This window comes from Lutzomyia longipalpis, chromosome 1 (assembly GCF_024334085.1).
Source record: "Lutzomyia longipalpis isolate SR_M1_2022 chromosome 1, ASM2433408v1".
Taxonomy (NCBI): domain Eukaryota; kingdom Metazoa; phylum Arthropoda; class Insecta; order Diptera; family Psychodidae; genus Lutzomyia; species Lutzomyia longipalpis.
Genome location: NC_074707.1, coordinates 6,666,360 through 6,688,710, shown reverse-complemented (window position 1 = coordinate 6,688,710; position 22,351 = coordinate 6,666,360). Strand labels below are relative to the sequence as shown.

Below are 22,351 nucleotides of genomic sequence, written 5' to 3'. Positions count from 1 at the left end.
ATATGTGACAACTACACCATTCTGCCACAAGAGCAATAACTAATAATAATAAAAATAAGTGAGTGAATTTTAAAAATGATGTGGTACAGTGTGAAATGAATGCTGGTGATTATGATGTTGTTGTGTGCATTCTTAATGTTCTCCTGTACGTGCATATTGGACAGAAAGGAGTGAAATGTAATTCGGTGTGGCCTGGAAAGTGAAGAAATTCCTGGGCGCCGAATTCCTCCTGTCACACTCATATCAAATGAATCGCAGACAGTCTTTGGATAAAACAGGTAAATTTCCCATCATCCTAAACCCATCCAGAGGATCCTTGGGCAATGCATATGTAGTCTATTGTACATTTTTGGGATGAATTTGGCTTATAGGGAGTTTGAAATTTTGTGCAAGACTCCAAATTGGCACACACGGAAGACTCGCTCGGTACTTCTTCACGTTTTTCATCTCATAGATCATATACCTTCTCTCTCACTCAGCCGCCACCTGAGTTAGGTCCGAAAATTGGCCACACGTTCGAGAGAATTGGCGAAGCTTGGGCTTCCTCCATCTCACCAGGCAAAACTCTTCTTACTCACGACACACGGCCTTTCTTTCGCGGCGGAGAAAGCGCCATCAGCAACACAAGCTCGCGATTGCCTTCACCTTGCTTTCAATTGAAAGCACACACGATTGCTCCTTAGCATGAAGAAAATCCATCAAAAGGATCATCCTAGCATTAGCGTCTCAGTTGATCCTTGAAAATGAGGATCATATTGAAACAATATTTTAGGTTAGATAGTTACTTCAAAATATTTCTTTACAATTCGGTTTCTAATACGTTTTCCTACCCCCAACCCCTATGCGATTTTCTAATTTTATTTTTTTCATCTCCTTCATCATTCAATTCATTCAAAGATGCATTTAGTGAGAAGATTTAAGCCTAAAAAGGCAACTTTCTGTGATCTAAATTGTAAATTTGGTATTGAGGATGTTATTGCGGGATGAGTATGGCTGAGATGAGTTTTTTTTTCACCTCACACCTAAAATGTCGAGAATTTTACGTGTGCGGACGCAATTATATTAAAAATTTGTATTTTCAATGTTGTCAGCAAGAGAGTCTCTCTCTCTCAGGGGTGTCCCATTCTTAGTCTCTCTCTCACTCTCCATAGTGCACACACATACACACACAAATGAGCATTAGCATAGGTGCAAGAAAGGGAGAGAATGATAAAAAACCACCACAAACTAACAAAAACATATTGGGATTTGTTTTGTCGCGCGCGCACACACGCGATGAAAATGCTTCCTTCATTCATACATCGCAGCTGCACCACCATGAGCAAGATCAATATAATTGCTTCACTCATAAAAAAAATATGTATCCAACCAATACATTGGTAGGACATCCCTCTCCCTCTCTATAACAAGAGGGCGATGATTTACATTTTGCCATCTTTTCAACAACCCCAAAACTAAAATATTAATATGTACATTTATGCTTTTTCATAGTAATTAGTTTATCTTGCGACATATTTTCTCTATGATGCAAAAAAAATGTTGACATTTCGCACAAGATTTTCTCTTTTCTCATTTACACATTTTTGCAAAATAGGTATACGAATTGTTTATTCAATTTATATTATATTCTATTTTTACTAATTAAGTGGTAATTAAAACTACTACCTACACACAAAAAAAATCTCTATCATGTGACATTTTTTTTCATCGTCGTTGTTGTTTTCTCAAAAGATCTCAGGAAATAACATTTTTTTCTCAAAGAAAAAAAAAAGAGTTAATCAATGCAAATGAATTTGTTGCATTTTGTAAGTTGATTAAGTGTGTCCTGTTTTAAACGCGCTCAATAATATGGGTGATAAATGGTCTCCTTGTCTCCCCGTACAACATATGTACATAGAGCATATGTTCATCGCATTCACCCTTATCGTCATATCAATCGACTTATTCGCGCGAAATCAACACCAGCGCACTCACGTGTACAATTTATCGAAACAATTACACATACACATAGAAGCAACACACACACCCTCACATTGCGCATACATACGCATTTAAATCTCTTTTGGGAAAAGAGAGAGGGAAAATTAAAATCAGGTAGCAGCAGTTTTGGGATAAAAGAAAAGACCATGACTATGCTCGATGTTGTCTCTCTTTTTTTATGGCAAAAACGGAGCGTATAAGACGAAGGATGCGGAGAGGAAGTGAAGAAGGAGTATTTGGTATTTGACACGCGCATATATGATTCCCGAGACTTCTTCGACGTCGTCCACCCCGTTCTACACATGCCCCCCATCCTCCCTCGCATTATTTTGCTCATCGGAGGGCTTTTGGACGCCACCGAAAGAGAGAGGGTGGCGGTTGAGATGGGCAAAGGCCTAGACAATTTCGATCTTTGCGCTGTTTTCTCTTCGTCTGTGGAAAATGACAAGAAAAAGAAGTGGCGGGTATTATTTAAATTAAAATGAGACAGATATGTGCTCGTAGAATAACGGGGTTCTCTAATATTGAAGAGAAGAACAGTTTTAATAATTCGTCGACAAAGACATAAAACGCGATCTCTGGGATCGCGTCTCTTTTTTTTTTCTTTTCCTCCGCGAGATTTCCAGGTACTTATGGCCTAAATGTGGAGGCGCCTCCAACATTAGGAAAGATATACAAACTTTCAGATTTTTTTTTCATTTAATATTTTGTACACACAACAGAAACGTCTTGGAGATGGAATCACATAAATGGTTGTTATTTGTATTCAAAGTCAAACCTTTTGTTTTCCATTCAAGAGTTTCTGCATAGATTATATATTTATGTAAACGAGGGATTTGTGGTGGCTAATTAACTAATCACTTTCGTTAGCGAGTCTATTGAATGGGTAATTATTTAAGCATATATATTTAATAACATTAGTTCTCTGAGGAGATTAAACTGCAATGAGTCGTGAAAATAAACACAAGTGCGTGTATTTTGGGACTTTACACACAAAAGTACAAAGCCATACAACAGAAACGCAAGAGAATCATTATGTTGGATTTATCTTGATTTATCAGTAGGAAATTCTTCCTCTTCTTGCAAAGAGAGATACGTTTATCTCTATATTGTGGTCCAATTTTGAGATAAATTACCTATTGTATGTGCATGTTTCACATAAAGTTGGTGAAATTGTGAGACACCATGCCTACCACAGATATCTTATTTTAACAATCTGTCCCATTTGAAGCATCAATTACAAAATAAGTCAACTTGTTTTGAAAACAAATATTATGCAATTAGTGCGTCTTACATTAGAACATTTTGGAAGATTGAATTAATGCATTATGAGAGCTATTCCAGATGAAATTCAACGAATTATATAATTTCACAATAGTACATATCAAACTTAATGATTCAGTAATGGATTTATTTTTAACTCTTAAATGCATTAAAATTTAATTTAATTTATTGCATTTTATACTAATTTATAAGCGTCAAAACCAGCACTGCTCATTATAAATTCAATTAAAATAATACATATTGATTAATAAATTATAATAACTTTAGTCAGAATTATCTATATAAAATGCTACCAGATCCTTTTGGCTTTACTTATTTTATCAGTCATCTGCTATTTATTTTTTATTGCTGAATTGTAAAAATCTCGCAATCTATCCATCAAATGTACTAAAATGTTATGAATTTCAAATGTAAAACTTCATTAATTGCATTTTTATTATTCTGTATTTAAGTGCTGGAATACTCAGTTATGACTTTATACTAAAAAATTAAATCAAAATGCAACCGATAACATTTTTTTCCTAATGATATTATTCATAATAATTAATTTTATGATGATAATCAACATTAGCCTAAACAAAATTATCATAGCAAATATGATTGTGGAACCTATATAACAGCCCTATTCTGGAATATTATTAAAATACTAATATTGTTATTAAATTAATTCCTTAATCTACCAAATAATCATTGACATACTTAATTAATAAGAAATAGTTTCGATTTTTTTATCAAAGCTATTACAGAAAATGAAACAATTTAAACGAGATGTAAATTTTAATATTAATACCTAATTCATAAAGAAATAATAAATATTACATAGAAATTCTCTCGATGAAAATTAAATAAGTCAATCAGAAAAATTTTCTCATTGTCATCGGAGGTAAAGTGATAAAATATTCATGTTTGAAAATTTGATGAACATATTTTAGATGAGCATTGAGCATAAGAGTGTGGGAAGAGAAGGTCCTCCAATATTGCTGGAGTACATCCTGTGTGTAATGGTACTCACATTATAGACCACTCCCATGTATCCTATACTGATCCTTTTACTATATTCCCATTAAATATATATCTTTTCTATATACATAGGTAATCTAAACTACACATAGTATACAGAAAAAAAACTAAAAAGAATAACAAATAAAAGCTCATAGATAGTGATGCAAATTGAAGAAAAAAAATCCATAAAAAATGTCTTTTTCCCCTACAATTCCCCAAATATATACGGCGAACTTTTATTGATATCATAAACGTGAGCAATTATCGCTGTTGTATGGCATTGTTGGATCAACGAGCAAAAGCAGAAAAAAAGTGACGAAAATCTCGATATATACTTTTTTTTGTTAAAAATTTATTTCTGTCTCGATGGCACCACAATGTGGGGGGCGAGGGAAGAGAAGGAATGAGTATGTGTGTGCAATTTTTGGCAATTAAATTATGCCATTGTGAAATTGAAGGTGTCGCGCAAGTGGTTGAAAATATAACCATCTTCTCTCTATCTACTAAAAACCTTTTCTCGCTCTCTTCTCTCTCTGCAAACATTCTCTGTTCGCGTCATATATATGTATGTATATAGTTAAGCAATAATCTTCGACGACCATCCTCTCTCTCTCTTGGATTTGGATGATTTTCTTTCTATATTGAATGGCGAGAACATGAGTCACACGCATACAACTTCATAAACATTTTCCTCAGCATACACACATGCAGCATAAAAAAACATACAACATACAGGGTTTGCCCGAGAGAAAGAGCAAAGTTTGGCGCACGAAGGTACGTACAAACGATGGCCGAGAGTACGTTTGAGGATGGAAAGTCGCATAAAGAGAGGAATCAGTCAGAAGAGAGCGAGAGAGACTAAGAGTTTGAGAAGAGCATCGCATCAGAAAATATACCGTGTTGTAGATAGAATTGAGCATAAATTCGATGAGAAGCAAAATATGTATATAATCGTGTGCGATTGTTCCTGGGAATGAAATGGAAACAGTAGAAATGGATTTGCTTCTTGTGCGAGAGCAAGAGAGAAGGGGAGAGGCTGGGAGAGAAGAGATTTTGTATGTTGGGGAGATTCATAAAAAGAGCGTAATAAAGTGTGTGTGATTGACTACAAATGTCGATTTCTTCCAATATTTATTGAAAAATGGTGTTTATTGTCGCATTAAATTCCCATTTGTGATCAAATTGATGGAAGTACTTGGCGTGTAGTTGGATAGAGTTGAGGAAATACATGGGCGCATAGCGCTAAATGGGCGACAATTGATTGGCTGGAGTGTTTGACAATATCGCCACTTTTGTTTTGGTGTATATCAATCTACTCTTTTTGGTGCGAGACAAGAGAATCCCTCTATAAAGCCACAGAAGAAGAAGAACAAAAAAAGTGGACAAAAAAAACGAAGAGAAGAAAAAGGTGTAAGATTTTACTTTTGGAGGACCACTTTTGGCCCCTTTTTGCTTACTCGCATCTGGTGAAAAGGCTACTTTTTGCAATATATCGAGCAAATACGCTGTTTAGCCACACAATGGACAAGAAATTGGTTATCGCAAAATATATATACTACTGTTGGAATTAGATTGAAGACGAGGGACACAAATAAAAAAACGAACGAACGTCTCGCAAAGGAGGACTCATTCCGGGAGAGTCTCATATAGTCTGGCAAATATAATTGACTGCTCTTGGGCTCTTGAATGCTAATCGGTAAATAATAGCTTTTGAACTTGAAGAATAATTCGAGAATAATATTTTATTGCATTCGCCCTTCTCCCGATGTTCATGCAATATATATACCTACATATAAAGTGTTACGTGTAGTGCACATATATGTATCTATGTAGTGTATTCGTAAAAGTTGAAACATAATTTTGAGAATTGCCCATAATTATCTGAGAATCAATTTATACCTTTGAAATGAATTTATTTATTTTTCCTTCTAGGAATTCTCTCTCCGCCTGGTTCATTTATTGCACCTAGTCCGTCACCATCGATTCCGGCCAGTCCGCGACTGCAGCCGTCTCCCTCGCAGTCACCGTTTGGTCAGGATGTTCTGCTGGTGACCAACAATACGGTGGTGACTCAAGAGTCAGATCACAAGACAACGATCCCCACACGCCGGCCATCCTTCCATCAGGTGGCAAATAGCCCAAATGCCGGTACTGTTCTCTTTAGGCCGAGTCCCACGCAATCACCGGCGGGGGCGAGTACGTTTATCACGAACACTGGCACCGAACTCAATACAACCCTCGTGGGTTCCAACAATATCGCTCTAAATAAGGTATAATATACCACCTTCCTCCCCCATCCACTCCATTTTTTCTTTACAATAAACCCATTGTTAGAAATTAATATGCAAATTTGTTAATTTTACAGAAAATTGGAAAGAAAACAGCTCAACCCCATGGCGGCCATGGCCATGGAATGTCTGCAACGGCCAGCAGCCCAAAGGCATCCAAAAAAGCCATGTCGTTGACTAATAGTCCCATTACTAGCCCAAGTCCCATTGCCAGTCCAACGTTAAATACAACACTACGGCCGCCCACACCACAGCCAATTATTCAGCAGGTAATTTAGCTTAAAACATTATTTAGCAGTGAATCAAAAAAAAAAAACATAAAAAAGCCAAAAACTGCCCAACCCCAATATATTTATTTAAACCACAAAACTCAATACCCCCTTATGTAAACTCAATTTTGTGCAAAAGATATTGATTTCATTCCACACACTCACTCACACACAGAGATAAGAATATTCAAAGAATATATTGCAATCTTTACCTTGATTTGAATAAAGTCCTCTTGTCCTTGGAAGGCTCACTGATTTTATTAGAAGAATGACGTCAGACTTTTCCGGAAGTTCATGAAATAGAAAGCATCTTTATTTCGGCTCTGAAGAATCAAATTTTTCTATTTTCCTTTCTTGGAAGCTAGATAACTATGTATTCTGAAGATTTTCACTATATTTTACCCACTTACTTTGCAATTCTTGAGATAAAATTGATTTTCTAAGAAATAAACATTGGCGGCTTCTTCGGAGAAAAAAAAAACAAAAGAAATGTCAAACTATCAGAAAAATCATAGGTGGCGGTTTTTTATGTTTCAAACTATTTTTTAGGGGAAGGTGCGGTGTAAAGTGGGATAACTTTCAAAAATTTAATTTAATTTTCTTCCCTAACCTCAAATATTTTATGAAAAATTGTAAATAGTATAATTTTAATGAGAATTTGCCACACATTCTGTATAAAAAAAAGTTTTAATGACAAATTAAAATGTTTATTTGCTCAATTGACTGACAAACAGATTGAAAATAAGTTTAAGAAAAAAAAACTAAGATTTGCGTAAAGATATTAAAAATGTTTTTACGTTAAATTGCAATTATTTATCCGTTTTTATTGGACTTTAATTGTAAAAATCGAAAACAAAAAAATCAATGCTTACAGAATTACTGTTGGATTTATCGACAGTTAACACATCATTTATCATATCATTATGTATCGCATGAATGAAATTACCTAAAAGCCCTGAATTTATATCTGAAGCCTCCTGAGAGAGTCCTTAAACTGATTTGAAGTTCGATAGCCTAATCGAATATGTTGCAAAATGCTGATTGATATTGATGCTCGAGGGTCGTGTTGGGTTGCATAGGGCGGGAATGAGGTCAATAGCACCTTATGGCATTGAGGATAGCTCGTAAAAGGGCCAGTCCCATGTGCTTGGCGATGTGTTTCAAGGGCAGTGTGGTCTGGTTATTATAGTTTTTGGCAGAAATTCCCTTCAAAGTTCATCCACCCCTCAATATAGTATCTTTTGCATGCTCAAACAATCACTACCTACCGAAATGCGTCGCCTAATCAATGCCTTATCTCCATTGGGCAGATTCCGGTGATGAGTAGCGGCAATCAGTTGCTGCAGATAATCCAAGGACCACAGATAATTGCGCCACAGCGACAGGCTCACATCATTTCGTCGGCACAGGCCATTGCTCCGCAGCATACGCAGCAACCGGGCCAATTTGTGGGTCATCAGCAGCAACAGATAAAGAATAACAAGGCACCACAGCAAATCCTGCCAAAGCCCACGACTACGGTCCTTCAGGTGACTCCAGGTGGGAAGAATACAACGACTGTGGCAAAGGGGACGCTGCAGATTGGGCATCATCAGCCAAACCCATCGCAGCAGCAACAGACTCAGCTTCAGACACAAATTGTGCAGTCGCAGGCACCACAGGTTGTTCAGCAGGCACAACAATCTGCCCCACCGCATCAAGTGATCTCGGCAGCTGCACAAACAACAGCCACCGCCAATGCCACCCAGGGGAATATCATTCTCCCAACTGGGGGTCTCAATACGCAGCCCCTGCTGGTGAATCAGATGCCAGTGATTGTGCAACAGAACACCCCACAAGGTGTTCAGTTTATCCTGCGTCCGTCGGCACCGCAGATAACTGCACCCGGCTTGGTGATTCACAACACCCGGCCACAGCTTCCGCCCCCGCAGCCCCAGCAATTGCTGCGAATTGTGAATGCCAATGGATCGATGCAGCTGGCAGCAGCCACGCCGACATTCATTGTGTCATCCCAGGCGAATCTCATTCAGCAGAATTTGCAGGGTATCAAAACAAACACCGGCACACCACTCACACAACTCGGTGGGCTACAGGCACAGCGGCAACCGCAGCAAATTGCAGCAGCCATCAATCAACACCTGATTGGGCAGAGTGTGGCGCAAATACAGAATTTGCAACTAAATGGAAATCTCACGCACATCCAAATGCCCAATGGGCTCAATGGGCAGTTCATCTCGCAACTGCCGTCGCAGTTTCAGCAGAGTCTTACCGGTTTCAATCAGCTCAATCAGAATATAAGTTTGAATCAGATCAGCAGTACGAATTTGTCGCAAATTGCAGCTGCAGCAGCGGCATCGCAGAATATGGCTGCTTTCCAATCACCTCCACCACCGCAGCAATCACACGGAGGTGATTTGGTTGTTTCAGCCCAAATGCAATTTACGGCACAACACCAGAATACCATCACAGTGTCGCAGGCACAGCAATTGGCACAGCAGCAAATACCACCGATCCCCATATCGCCAATAATGTCGCCACAGCATCCAACAATCTTGCAATCTGTCACCCCGGAACCAGTGAGGAATCCACCAACTCCCGTCAAACACACTGCACACGGGAAGATGCAGCAAGTTGAGAAGATTGACAGCAAGAATGAGGGCTCATCGGGTGGGGGGAAGCACGACAGTGCATCCGGGAAAGCCACCTCAGTGTCCACGAGTAAGCCCAAGAAGGCGAAAAAGTCCAAAAAGAAACAAAGTTCATCGAATTCAGACACTGGCGGAGCTATAATGAGTACGGGGAAGTTGGATTTAGCGAATGTAATGAAGTTGTGTGGTATTATGGATGATGATGACTTAATGGATGGTGAAATGGACATGCCAATGACCACGGCGGATCCTCAGATGGAGATCAAGGAGACATCACCGCAAATGCAGCAGGAGCAAAATGTTGCATCCACAGCAGGAGATATAATGATAACGATACCCTTTTCAGGACAAAACACAGACATTCCATTCAGTTTTACAATTCCAAATAGTGTAGAGAATAGTGATACAATGCAGCAGCAGCAGCAGAAGGTTACAACGGCTGTGGCAAAGGTGACGCCGGAATTGAAGAGTGATCCCGTTGTGCAAACTGTCCAGACGAATTCAACTCCTGGCAGTGGAGCACCATTTATGATCACCATTGATTCAACTGAAGGTACTCTGGGGCAGCCGTATACTATCTCCATTCCACACATTCCATCCTCCGATAGTGGTGAGAAGAGTGGCGTTATCGTTTCGGGGCAATCAATGGCAACAGATGCTGGCGGAAGTGTCGGTATTACGCTTCCGCAAACATCAATGTGTGTACCAACATTTGTCAATACAGTCCTCAGTAGCACAGTTACACCCACACTTCAGAGTCAAATTAATGAGATTCAGAATCAATTGATGGGTGTTGTGACACCAACAACAACAACCACAGCCTCAGCAGTTCCATCAACAACTGCAAGTACCGCCAATACATCAACTGTCGTGACAATAGCGACACCAACAACACCCACGTCCACAACAAGCTCCACAACACCACCAGGAGGAACTGGCGGTGGTGGTTCGAATAAGAAGAAAAGCTCAAAGAAGAATAGCAAGAAATTGGAGAAAGCCGTGAAGAATCTCGTTGGTGTGGTACCAGGACAAATTGGGAATATACAAATATCTCAAGTGGATGGGACAAAAGCAGCCCCAATGTCGGCAAAGAATGTAATTGATAATCAAATTCAAATAACCCCAATAATGGATACAACGAAGGGGCAACTGCAACAAATGACTTCTGTTGCACCCCAACAGCAAATTATTGTAAGTGCAAGTCAGCAAGTTGTTGGTTTGCCTAATATTGTGACAACAGCCAGCTCCGGTGCAGGAACGAATGTTGTGCATCAACCACAGATACTGCAACATCAAATTGCCACTGCTGCGCCCATTCAGTCTGTTGCTGCGCCAAATGTGGTGAATTTGCAACCGAATATTGTTCAACCGAACGTCCAAATTAATCTACCAAACAATCTTCAGCCGCAAATTGCACCGCATCCCCTCATGCCACAACTCACGGGTGCATTGAGTTTATCACTCGCCGAGGATGGACGTTTGTTCCTGCGGCATGATGCAAATGCTCCGCAAGATGCTCAATCACAAGTTATCCTTCAAACCATTCTCAGTGGTGCTCTGGGGAATGTGACACTCATTACGGAACCCCCAAATGTGGAGAAGCAGCAACCGCAGCAGCAGCAGCAGCAGCAAGTTCTGGCTCAACAGCAACAATCAACGCCTGTGCAAAATCAACCCAAGATATTCACAAATAACATCATTGCACCACAGAAATCTCTCCCAACGCAACAGAGTATTGTCACCACGCATCAGGGGAAGAGTATTGTCATCCCCGCGGCAGCAGCTCAAGCCAGTACGGCGCATTTTATACCGCAAACACCAACATCAGCAGCTACAACGATTGCAAGTGGTGGTTCACAGCAGTTGAGTAGTGCACTGTTTAGCACGGCTCAGGGGCAAATTCTGCAGCAAACATCCCCCGTTGTGACGCAAAATACAATCTTTTCATCCCAGTCGAGTCAGCAGCCACAGAGTGTGCAGCTGACAACAACGGCATCTGTGATCCAACAACCTGAAGTGCAGCAGGGATTGAAGAATGTGCGAAAGGTGCAACAAGCAACGGCTCAGCTGCAAACATCAACTGCAACAATATCCCCGCAATCAACAGCAGTGTTGATGAATCCAAATATGCCCAAATTTGTGGAATTGCCAAAGATAGGGCCAAATCAGCAGCTATTCTCCCTCAATACGATTACAAATCAAATAACACAAATTAATCCGGGACTAACAACTGCATCCCTGGGTCCCATGGAGAGGTTACTCATTGTTCCGGCTGGTATTAATGCACAGCAACTGGCTCAGTGTTTGCTGCAGGGACAGATTCATTTCAATAACATCGGACAGGTTAATCAGGCGCAAGATCGCATTGAGTCGACGCAGCAGAGTCAGATGAATTCCCAGAAATTGCCTACAGTTGCAGGTCCTCAGGTTTCCTCAAGTACACTGCAAATCACCACAACAGCCGCAACGAGTGTCAGTAATCATCAAAGTGCAGTGCAGCAGCAGCAACTGTCGCAGTTACCAAAGGACCCGCCGAAGGTAACTGCAGCAGCGGTGAAAGTGAGTGAGAATAAAGTGAAGAAAGCAGCCAAAGTGAAGAAGTTGAAGCCAGTGAGTGAGGCAAAGGTGATAAAGATGACGCAACCGACAAAGAATGTCGTAATGATGGAGAATCGGACACTGCAGAAGTGCAATCATTTCAATGATAGCTCAACGAAGGCACAGGGACGTGCTTTGGTGCATCCGTGCACGGTAAGTTCCGCAGTTGCAACATCCAATGCTCTGAGCACAAGTTTGGGAAATGTTCAACTGAATACGACAGTTGTGTGTTCAACACCGACTACATCATCCGTACATGTGCCAAATACTGCAATAGTACGTCCGAGTATTATTTCAAACAATGCCCGGCATCAGGCATCATCAACAAATGCCCATTCACACCCAATTTTAAGTCCTGCCATCAATCAAGCTCAGCCGCAGCAGCAACCACAAGTTGTGCAACCAATGATTACATCACCAAGTCCCGATCACCATACGCATCATCAGCAACCACTGATTCAGCCCAAAGTTCACTCACAACCGGCAAATGCGGCAAATAGCAAGAATCATGCAACAGGCAGCACTGGGGGATCCCTTCCGCCCCTTGTGAGTGTCAATACAACCCTTCCGCGTGTTCAAACAATTCAACTGACACCGCAAAAGCAGCAAATGCTGAAGGATGTTCAAATGAAGATTCAAACACTTTCGGGGAAGTTGCAGAACAAGACTCTCCTGTCCACGCTCACCATTCCCATGGATTACGATGCTACGAGTTCTGTGTACAATCAACCCCTGCCAACACTCACGAATCTCCATGCAATGACCGATGCGGACATTCATGCGGCTCTCCAGCGACTGTTTCTGGAACAACAGAAAATCCTTGCAACGGGAAAAATTATTCCCACCATTCCAACATCACATTCCTTCCCCACAATGGCACCAGCAGCTGTACCAACAACGCAACTTCAGGTGGCTGTTGCATTACCCAAGCAATCTGCAACACCAGGCGGTGGCTTCCTCCCGTCGCCCATTGAGATAACACCCCCAATGGCTATAAAGCAGGAAATTCATCCATCACCAGCTGTAGCAGTCACCGCGGCAACAGCATCAACGGCCTCGCCAACAATCTTGTTGACAAATGCAAAAATATTGCCAGGAAATTCAAGTCATCAACTTCTTGCACCGAATGTCAATGCTGAGAGCATCAGTGCACCACAGATGAGTCCGAAAATGAAGATTCCCAGACAATGTTTGTGAGTATAAAGTAGCGAGTAGAGAGCATGTTTACTTCCTTGAAATTCCTCAAGAGAGTCCTTTTAAGCTCTCATCACGTTTCCCAATAGAGAGCACAGAATTTCAACAATTAAAAAGTTCTAAATTCTCAATAAAAATTCTTTGTTTTCTCCTTTCTTTTCTCCCAATTTTTTATTAAAATATAGATTTGAGAGGCAATTAGCAGTGGATCAGGAAGGATGTACAAATCCAGATGCTAAAACACCATTCCATAGTAAAGAGGATGCAATTAAGCGCTTAATACGGTATGTAATAATATGGATGATATTTAATATTTGTTTTGACTGTGGAAAGTATTTATTATTATTTATTTCAACAATGGCCTCAATGGCTCTTCCACTAATAGGTATCACTGCACATATGGCGATGGTGAGAATGAGGAGGAGGTTCAAAGTGAAATGGAGGCATTTGAGAAGACGGCAAATCAGTTTCAAGATCAATTCAATGGCATGATTAATAAATATCAGCTGCTACTTATGAAAGAATCAACGGTAAGAATAAAGCAAAATTCCACACGTGTTGTTGTGCTTTTGCATTGAATTTTATTTTAACAAATCATCAACTTATTCTTGTTCTCTTTCTCTCTCTTTTACAGCACCATGTTCAAACATCGGAATTGATGATGATTGATCGACTACTCGTGTCGGATATTCAAAAGGAAATCCTCAACATTCAGATGAATATTTCGAATGATTTGAATGTTTCGGCAAAGGTGCAGGAATCCAGTAGTGAAGCAGGTGAAATAGTGCCACCGTCGCATGTAAAGAGTGAGGTGAAGTGTGAAGTGAAGAAGGAGGATGTGATTGTTGAATCAAAGAGTGTCTCTGATGTGTCGTCAACTGCTGGCGCTGCTGCTGGAGATGTAACAACATCTGCCCAAAATCGACCACCAAGTAGAGCAACAACAGCAGTAGCAGCAGCAGCAGCAGCAGCAAGTGATGTGAAGCATGTGTCTGTTGTGCACTATGGCACAGCAAATAGTGGTAGTAGTGGTACAAATCAATTGAGTGCAAAGAATCCATCAAGTGATACGAAGAAGGAAATGGAACAATTTGATATTGAATCAGAAATAACGCCGAGTTTTATCATGAAAAAGTGTGAAAGTGCCCCAACAAAGAATCAAGATCTCGTTGAGGATGGTTATCAATTTGGTTTGGATTACTATCAGCAGCAGCAGCAGCAACAGCAGCAAGATGTTGCCATCAAGGATGCCGAACCACCGGATGAGGATTCCAAACCTGAACCGTACGATGAGTGGTTGTGCATCCAAAAGGAATTGGGTTACATAAGTGAGAGTAATAAGAGGAATGAGATGAAACTCAGTGAGATTTCCATGGGAACATCCCCAAATTCTTCGCCATTGGATCACAGTAAATCCGTGGAGAAGCAACTTTCGGAGATATTTGATCATCACAGCCCAAAAAGTGTTGAACATCAACTAAATGATCTCTTCAATCCTCCCTCAACGTCTGCAAAGAGTAACACGGAGAGTATTGTAACGTCTAACTCGCCATTGTCGGAATTCTTCAATACGGATTCAATTGTGGGCAATGCAGGTGATAAATCAGTTGAAACGCGCCTTGAGGCAATGTTTGGGGAAGCACCGGAAGATGATAAGGCGGATCTCGTGGAGACACGCCTTGAAGCACTCTTCCAGGGAGCCACGCAAGATTCCACAACATCCTACACAGCTATTAACCCGCATACAGCCAATAACCTGCATCCGGGGATGTTACAGAGTAATATGAATAAGCGACAATGGAATAATGGGGATATTCTCATGTCACCGGCAAGTGGGAATGATTCCGGGGAATCCACGTGCTTCCCCAAGAGATCCTTTATGGGAACAGCTGCGGATAATTTTGTTGATTCAACCACGCACATGGGGAACAACAATCGATGGATGTCTGATTACTCAAATACCCCAACAATGGATCATCATCCGCACTCGTTGGATCATCAACAGCCATCCAGTCAGCAGTATGACTTCATGGGGGATACAATGGATTGCGTTTTGGGTGAGACAAATCAACATCATCACACTGGGGAGGATGGAACGACGGAAATCAATAAGCGTCTATGGAATGGAGATCTCCTTGCGGCACATGCCGATGTGGTTCCGTCGAAGAAGATGTGCTTCATCAACAAAGATATGCTTGATAGGGATTTCATGGATATGGGTGGAACACCGACGCAACATCAAGTATCCGAGATGAGTATGCAGCATCATCATCAGATGAATCACACAGGATGTGGATCAATGAATACCATGACGATGGGAAGTGCTGGTGGTGCAGGAGGTGCTGTTGTAGCATCCCAAAACAATAGCATCTCCATCTCAATGAGTACCTCGAGTAATTTCGATGAAGACATCAGTCGACAAGTACAGAATGCCATTGATAGCATTCTCAATCTTCAGAGTTCCGAAGCGGATTCATTTCACTTCAGCCTGGATCAGATGGGATCATTCCTATCGGATACGGCACTAACACCCATCATACCCACCCTCCAGCAGCAACAGCAACAACCCACCACGAGTCAAACATCCGCCGTCACGAGGCCACCGTCTGTGGCCAAGAGGAAACAGCTACCGGCAACGCATTTCAATCATCACACACATCAAAATCAAATGCAACAACACCTCGAGGAGCTCAGCGATTGTCTCATGCACGGTGGCAGTGCAGAAAGTTCCGGGCATCACATTATAATTGATTCCTCACCTTCGGGCTCATCGTCATCGTCCTCAACAACAGCGGTGAGTGATTTCAATTCAGTGACACCATCCCATGATTCTGCTGGTCTCGACGATACCGTCAAGTCCATCATAACTTCCTGACAACTTTCTATTGAATTCACCACAGCGGCTCTCTAGGATGAACCAACAATACCAGATGATTTGTTTTTCTAATAATTAAAATTTCCCCTTTTTTTAATTCTTATTTATCTGCGATATATCCTTGAGAGCTAAAAAAAATTCGCTTTCTAACGCTTTAGAAAATTAGAAGAAAAAAATCACGCCAATTCTGCAGCAAAGCAATACAATGCAATTTATTTTGTAGCATCATTTTAGGGATTTTCTTTCTTTCAAATTGAACTTTTAACCCTTTCATGCACATTGGATCACACAGTGATGCAAGCATGAAAATTAAATATTCCCAAATTTTTGATTAATTTATTTGAAACCTTTGAAACAAAAGGAAGAAAATATTTTTGCCGAGAAATATCCTCTAAAAGCGCCCAAAAAATTTATTTGTGGAGAATGAGCGAGTTTTTCGTTGATTCATGAAGTCTCGAAAGGGTTGATTGGATACATTCAGAATAAAAAGGCCATTTAAAAAAAAATAAAAGGCAAAATAGGTGAAACAGATCAAACAAAACTGAAAAATCTTCTGAATTTTAATTAATTTTAATTTAGAAAAGTCTTTTTTGTCAAAAGAAAATAGGGCAAAAAATTAAGATTCTTTTAGCTTTAAAAAAAAATGTTGCAAAGTAAAATTGATTTTTACTTAATAAAAATTTTCATTTTTTTTTAATATTTCATTAACAAAAAACTTTTAATTGACAAAATGATGCTACATGATAAATTGCATGAAAGTAAAGAAAAAAAACAAATTCTAAATATTTAGTCAATCCTATTATGTAATATAATTCGCTAAATTCTGAGAATTGGCTCACTAATTGAATACGTAAATTGGATGGGGTGCCGATGAATGATTTGAAGTTATGTGAAAGGGAGGAATTAAGGATAAATGAAACTTCGTGGTATTTGTGATCAAATTAATAAATAAAAGGAAAATTAATTAAAAGCTTCTTTAGCTCAAATTTTTTTATATGAAATAAAACTGCAAAAGTTTTTTTTTCTGAATATATTCCTTTTAAAAAGCAAACAAACAACAAATTAATAAAATTCAAGAATATTCAAGGAATGGGACTACGTATAGGGATCCTAAAAAAATTATTTAAAATGTCATTTTTTAATCAAACATTTCACACAACAACAACAACAAAATTAATTGCATTGCAATGAATAAAGAATTTTAATGAAAATTACAAGAAAATTGAGAAAAAAAAACGCACGAAAAAGAAAAAGAGAAAAGGGGGAGTTAGTTGTGAATGGGGAGGAAAAAACTACCAATTACTGGTATTCATACCTAAACTTGTACTACCGCACATTTAATAATGAATGTATTAATATTTTATCAAGGTAAAAGATGAAGGAAAAGAGATGAGAGAAATGAAAAGAATCAATGAGTCTATATACATGTAGCTAAATTATTAATATATATAAATAGTAGATTTAGATAAAAGAAAGGAAGAAAAAAAAGGTACATAGTTATTAATAAGAAATTAAATTATAGTGGTATTTGTAATAAAGTGAAAAAGAAAATTTGTATATAAATAATTGCAAAAAAAACAGATTAACGACAATGACGCGTTGAGGCGGTAAATACGGTTCTTATTTTTTTTGTTTAGTTTTTAAATAATTTATATTAATTATCTTTTTTTTTCTCATAAATCTTTCTTTCCCCCCACATCACTTACGGCAACTTTGTATGTAATTTTTTTTCTATTCTACGTAGAAGATGAAAAAAGAAACTTTTCTTTGTTTTTTTTTTTTTTAAACGGTGAACGGTGTAATTAATAGAAGAGGAAGAAGAAAAATTAATTTAGGAAAAGGAAAACAAATTATATTAAATTATTTATTTTCACCGCAAATATCCCTATTTGAGGATATTTTAATAAACACAATTAACAAAAAATATCGATTATGCAAGTGATTACGCGACATGCATGGAATTTCGTGATGTAATAAAAAAGCGACCGTACTCTGCAATGAATTTCAACAAATCTAGCTTTTTATATTTAGGTGTTTAATTAAGCAAACAATATTGACTAACAAAATATACTTACAAAACTAGCTGTACGAATTTAAGGGGTCATCACGGTGGGAGGGACTTTGAGTTTAGTCTTCTTTAGTAGAATGTTCTTTTAATAAATTGCTTCAAGCAAGATTATTTATTTTATCCATTTGGGGAATTAATTAGAGAAAATTCGAATAATTATTTTTTTTACTCCCTTAAATATTCGTGGTAATTATTTAAAAATTAGTCTTTTCTCCTTGCTGATACTAAATTGATGAAGAATTTTTAACGAAGAACACAGAAAATATTATTATTCCTCTAAAAAACCTCAATGTAAACCCATCCGGTGTTTTTTGAACATTTAATAACTTCTTTTTCTTTATAAATGAAATATCTATCAGCAAATTATAAGAAAAATTTTATTAGACCGAAAAAATTAATTAAAAATCTCAATCGAATGAATATTCTTAATGAAGAAAGTTATTATCAAAGTCCCACTATAAGATCCCTAAACCATTTCTGTATCCTACAAAATAATTGAGTGGTTGAATGCAAAAAGGATATAAGTCTTTTGAAGATTCATAGCCCAGAAGGGTAAAAAAATACAGACTTTTTAATCAAAGCGGAAGCTCTTACCTACTTCTTTATTTTCAAACAAAAATTGTTTATATTCGATGATTTTTTATTTTTGTAGAAAATATTTCCTCCCTAGGTTTTGATATTGATTTGTCCCATAAAAATTCGAATTTTTTTTTCCATATAAAATCATTTTTTATTTAACAAGTCAATAGATTCAAATTCAATCAAAAAAATTATTAAAAAATTATTCTGAAATGTAGAAAAAAATATCTTCTTCTACATAAAAAGATTTGCAAAATTACAGGATCTTGGTGTCAAAAGTAATTAGGTAAATGACAAATAAAAACCTTTAAAACTGTCGCCCCTTATTACTCATTGGCGAAAGAAAACATTAAATCCAATTTGGATTTTTTAAAAACAATATAAATAAAAATTTCCTCAAATTCGAATTTCTTTGATGATATAGTCTAAAGAAGCAATAAATTAACTAAAGAGTTTTATCCTTTTGGTCATTCAACAATTCAAATATTCCCCTAAACATTGTTCCACATAAAACAGAGGGTCCACTCCAAACAGTCCAAGAGTACGGTCGCAAAAACTTTTTTCTTTTAAATGAATGTAATTCTCGTTTTTTGGCTTTCTTCGAAAAATAAAACTAAATAAAATAGAAATCAGCATAAAAGTATTATTTTTCAATTTTCAAAACTCTTGAGTGCAACAGATTTTCTTTTATTTTTTGTTTATGGAACTATAGGTAAATATCTTAATATTTTTGAGCATAATAAAAAATAGGGATGTCCGTAAATAAAATTCTGTGCCAAATATCAAATTGATCGAAGGGATTTTTAACAAATTTAAAAGAAAAAATGGAATGAAAAAGAAAAAAAATATCACAGTGCCCAAAAAAAAAACAAGAAAAAGGGTTAAAGAATTAAACAATAATAAAAGAAGAGGAAAAAAACTAAAATATATTACCTAAGGGATGGTCACGTTATTTTGGAAAATCGGGGACTTTCAAGAGCGATTTTAAGCCAATTTTGAAACCAAGAATTCGAAATTTGCTTGCACTCTTGTTAAATGGCCAAATATTGATAAGAATTCAGTATTTTCAATTTAGAAAATAAATTTTTGTGCTCAAAAAAATCATTTGAAATTCTCACATTTTGGCCATTTTGTTCCTGTAGAGTTTCCAAAATAACGTGACCATCCCTTATTTATATAGTGAGAACCATATCCATGACTGTGTGCTCATTGAGTAGAGGAAAGAGAAATTGATACAGTGTTTTTTTCCTTTGTAGGTATTCTTGAAATTAATGAAAGAAGATTGTAAAGAATTTTTTTAAAGCCATTTTTCTAAAAACACACAACATTAAACAAAAGAGGAGAAATAAATAAATTTTGACAAATACTCTCTTGCAACAAATGTACCTTGAATTATGTTTTTTTTTCGCTAATTATTTCGTACTTACAAGATATTCTGTGTTTTTTTTTTTCAACATAGCGCTACAAGATTTAACAAAAAAAAATTGATAAATAATTTATCAAAATGGTGATAAAAGAGGCACATTTAAGTTGCAGAATATATTATGAATAATTTAAAATAAAATGCAAGAAAACAAGGTTGTTTGGTTATTATAATGTAATATTTTTTTAAACATAAATTAATATAGAAAAAAAATAATTTTCAGCACATATTTTTATCAAAAAAAATTATTTTAAACATCACACACACAAAAAGAAAAATTCTTTCCCTCTCGAAAATCATTTCGCATTAAAAAAAAACAATTAAATAAAAAAATGTATTGTACATATTGTATTTGAAAAGAAAGAAAAGAAATGAAGAGAAGAAATAAAATCAATTAGACAAGATTATTGTGTTCTTTAGTTTGTAAAATTTTGCAAATAAGTAAAACAAAAAAGGAGTAGAGTAAATTATTGAAAATAATAAAAAAAAAACAAAAGAAAAAAATTAAAAAGCGTAATTAATTTTTTTTCAGTGTATTTGTCTCGATTTTCAATGAGATGCTCGCACGAAAAAGAGAGTAAAAACAATGTAAAAAAAAGGCAACAATTAAGTCAAATTGACCAGAGTTTGTATTAAGAAGTAAAGAATAAAAAAAAAATGGAAAAGAATTAATAAAAAAAAATAAATTGTTGAGTACGCAGTGAGTATTGCAATTATTCGAATATTTGGGTATAAAAGTATATATTTGAATTGACTTAATTTAAAAGAAAAGGGCTAAAGAAAAAATATATTTAAAAGAAAAAAATTGTTGGTAAATATCAAAATTAAGAACGAAAAAATAGGAATGAATTTTTGTTGATATAAATTTATTTTTATTTAATGAAAAACAAGAAAAAATCCAAATCATTTTTCTCACAATTTTTGCACTAAAAAAAGAGACAAACAAAAACAAACTTAATAATTAATTAATCAATGAATGAATAAGATGATTGGTGTCTAGTATTGATGATGATGAAAGTAAAAAAATAAAAAATAAAAGTGGAGAACAACACGACTAAATTACGCAAAAAAATAAAATAATAGTGTAAATGAAGAAAAAGGTAAATTATTAAACAAAAAAAATATTTCAATAATCTAATTCTCCGTATAAAGAAAAAAAAGTAAATGAAGGAAAAAATGAAAAACACGAAAAAATAGATCAGACAAAATGTTACGTTTAAGACTGAAACGGTTCTTGTAAATAGTGAAAATATTATTAACATTAATAAAATAAAATAAAGAAAAAAAGAGCAAGAAAAGAATAATTGTTACAAAATGCCCAACGGTTTTACGAGACAACAAAAAAAACATCTTTAATGAAGAAAAAACTTGAATAGGAATTTTTCACACAATAAAACAAACAATTTTTTTTTAATTTTTAATTCTACAAATTATTTCATTCTAAATTATTTTTCAACAACAAATAAAACTTTCATTCTATCAGCAAACAAAGAAAGAAGTAGAAGAAAAAACAATAAGAATTGTGAAGAAAAATGCGAATTAAAATAGAAAAAATGACTTTCCTATTCTTTGTAAATTTTTTATTTGCGTTCTGTGAGTAAATAATAATTATTATATATTTTGAAGAGACAAAAAATAGCGAAGAGAGAATAAAGATGAAATGAAACCTCAAATGAAACATTTTGATGTGTAATTCACCTTGTAAAAATAAAGTGACTTTTATTCCAATGAATTAAGTGCTTGTCTTTTATTTCTTTTTAACTCCATGTATTTTCAAAACATCTTTTCTTTTTTTTGGCATTGAAATTGTTATTTTTACCTATTTCTACTGGTTGTAGCATTTACGATATACCCGAAAGGAAAACTTAAGGTAAGTATTAATTCAGTTTTTTTTATCTAATCTTTTTTACTTATTATTTTCTCAATTAAATACTCTATTTAGGGCAAAAACATTTCATTAATTTCCATTTAGTTTCTATGTAGGGTTAAATGAATCACTATTAGACGTATAATGATTTTGTTTGAATCAGATTTTTTGAGTACCTATTACATAGAGTAGTTTTGAAAAAAAAACTTCAATAGAATAGAATAGAATAGAATAGAAGCGATTTATAAATCGAATAATGCAATTAAAGTAAAAGTT

The 22,351-nt window shown here is 36.4% G+C and overlaps 1 protein-coding gene across 4 annotated transcripts; it reads left to right on the top strand.

The window, feature by feature from the left end:
- Positions 1 to 3: 3 nt before the first annotated feature.
- On the top strand, positions 4 to 21,944 carry LOC129786754 (mucin-2). 4 transcript variants are annotated; one of them, XM_055821959.1, is made up of 8 exons: positions 4 to 278; positions 6,199 to 6,536; positions 6,632 to 6,823; positions 8,134 to 13,262; positions 13,449 to 13,547; positions 13,649 to 13,793; positions 13,898 to 16,057; positions 17,024 to 21,944. In XM_055821959.1, the coding sequence occupies exons 1-8, from the start codon at positions 248 to 250 to the stop codon at positions 17,072 to 17,074; spliced, it is 8,145 nt and encodes a 2,714-aa protein (XP_055677934.1). In that variant the 5' UTR covers positions 4 to 247; the 3' UTR covers positions 17,075 to 21,944. The 4 variants fall into 4 exon arrangements, with proteins under 4 accessions (XP_055677934.1, XP_055677935.1, XP_055677932.1 ...); XM_055821960.1 differs by having other exon boundaries at positions 16,929 to 21,944; XM_055821957.1 differs by having other exon boundaries at positions 13,898 to 21,944.
- Positions 21,945 to 22,351: the final 407 nt, after the last annotated feature.

Coding starts and splice junctions, on each gene's coding strand:
- LOC129786754 (XM_055821957.1), top strand. CDS start 248: ATGAATCGCAGACAGTCTTTGGATAAAACAG. Junction 6,824..8,133: donor CACAGCCAATTATTCAGCAG/GTAATTTAGCTT, acceptor TCCATTGGGCAG/ATTCCGGTGATGAGTAGCGG. Junction 13,548..13,648: donor GCAATTAAGCGCTTAATACG/GTATGTAATAAT, acceptor TTCCACTAATAG/GTATCACTGCACATATGGCG.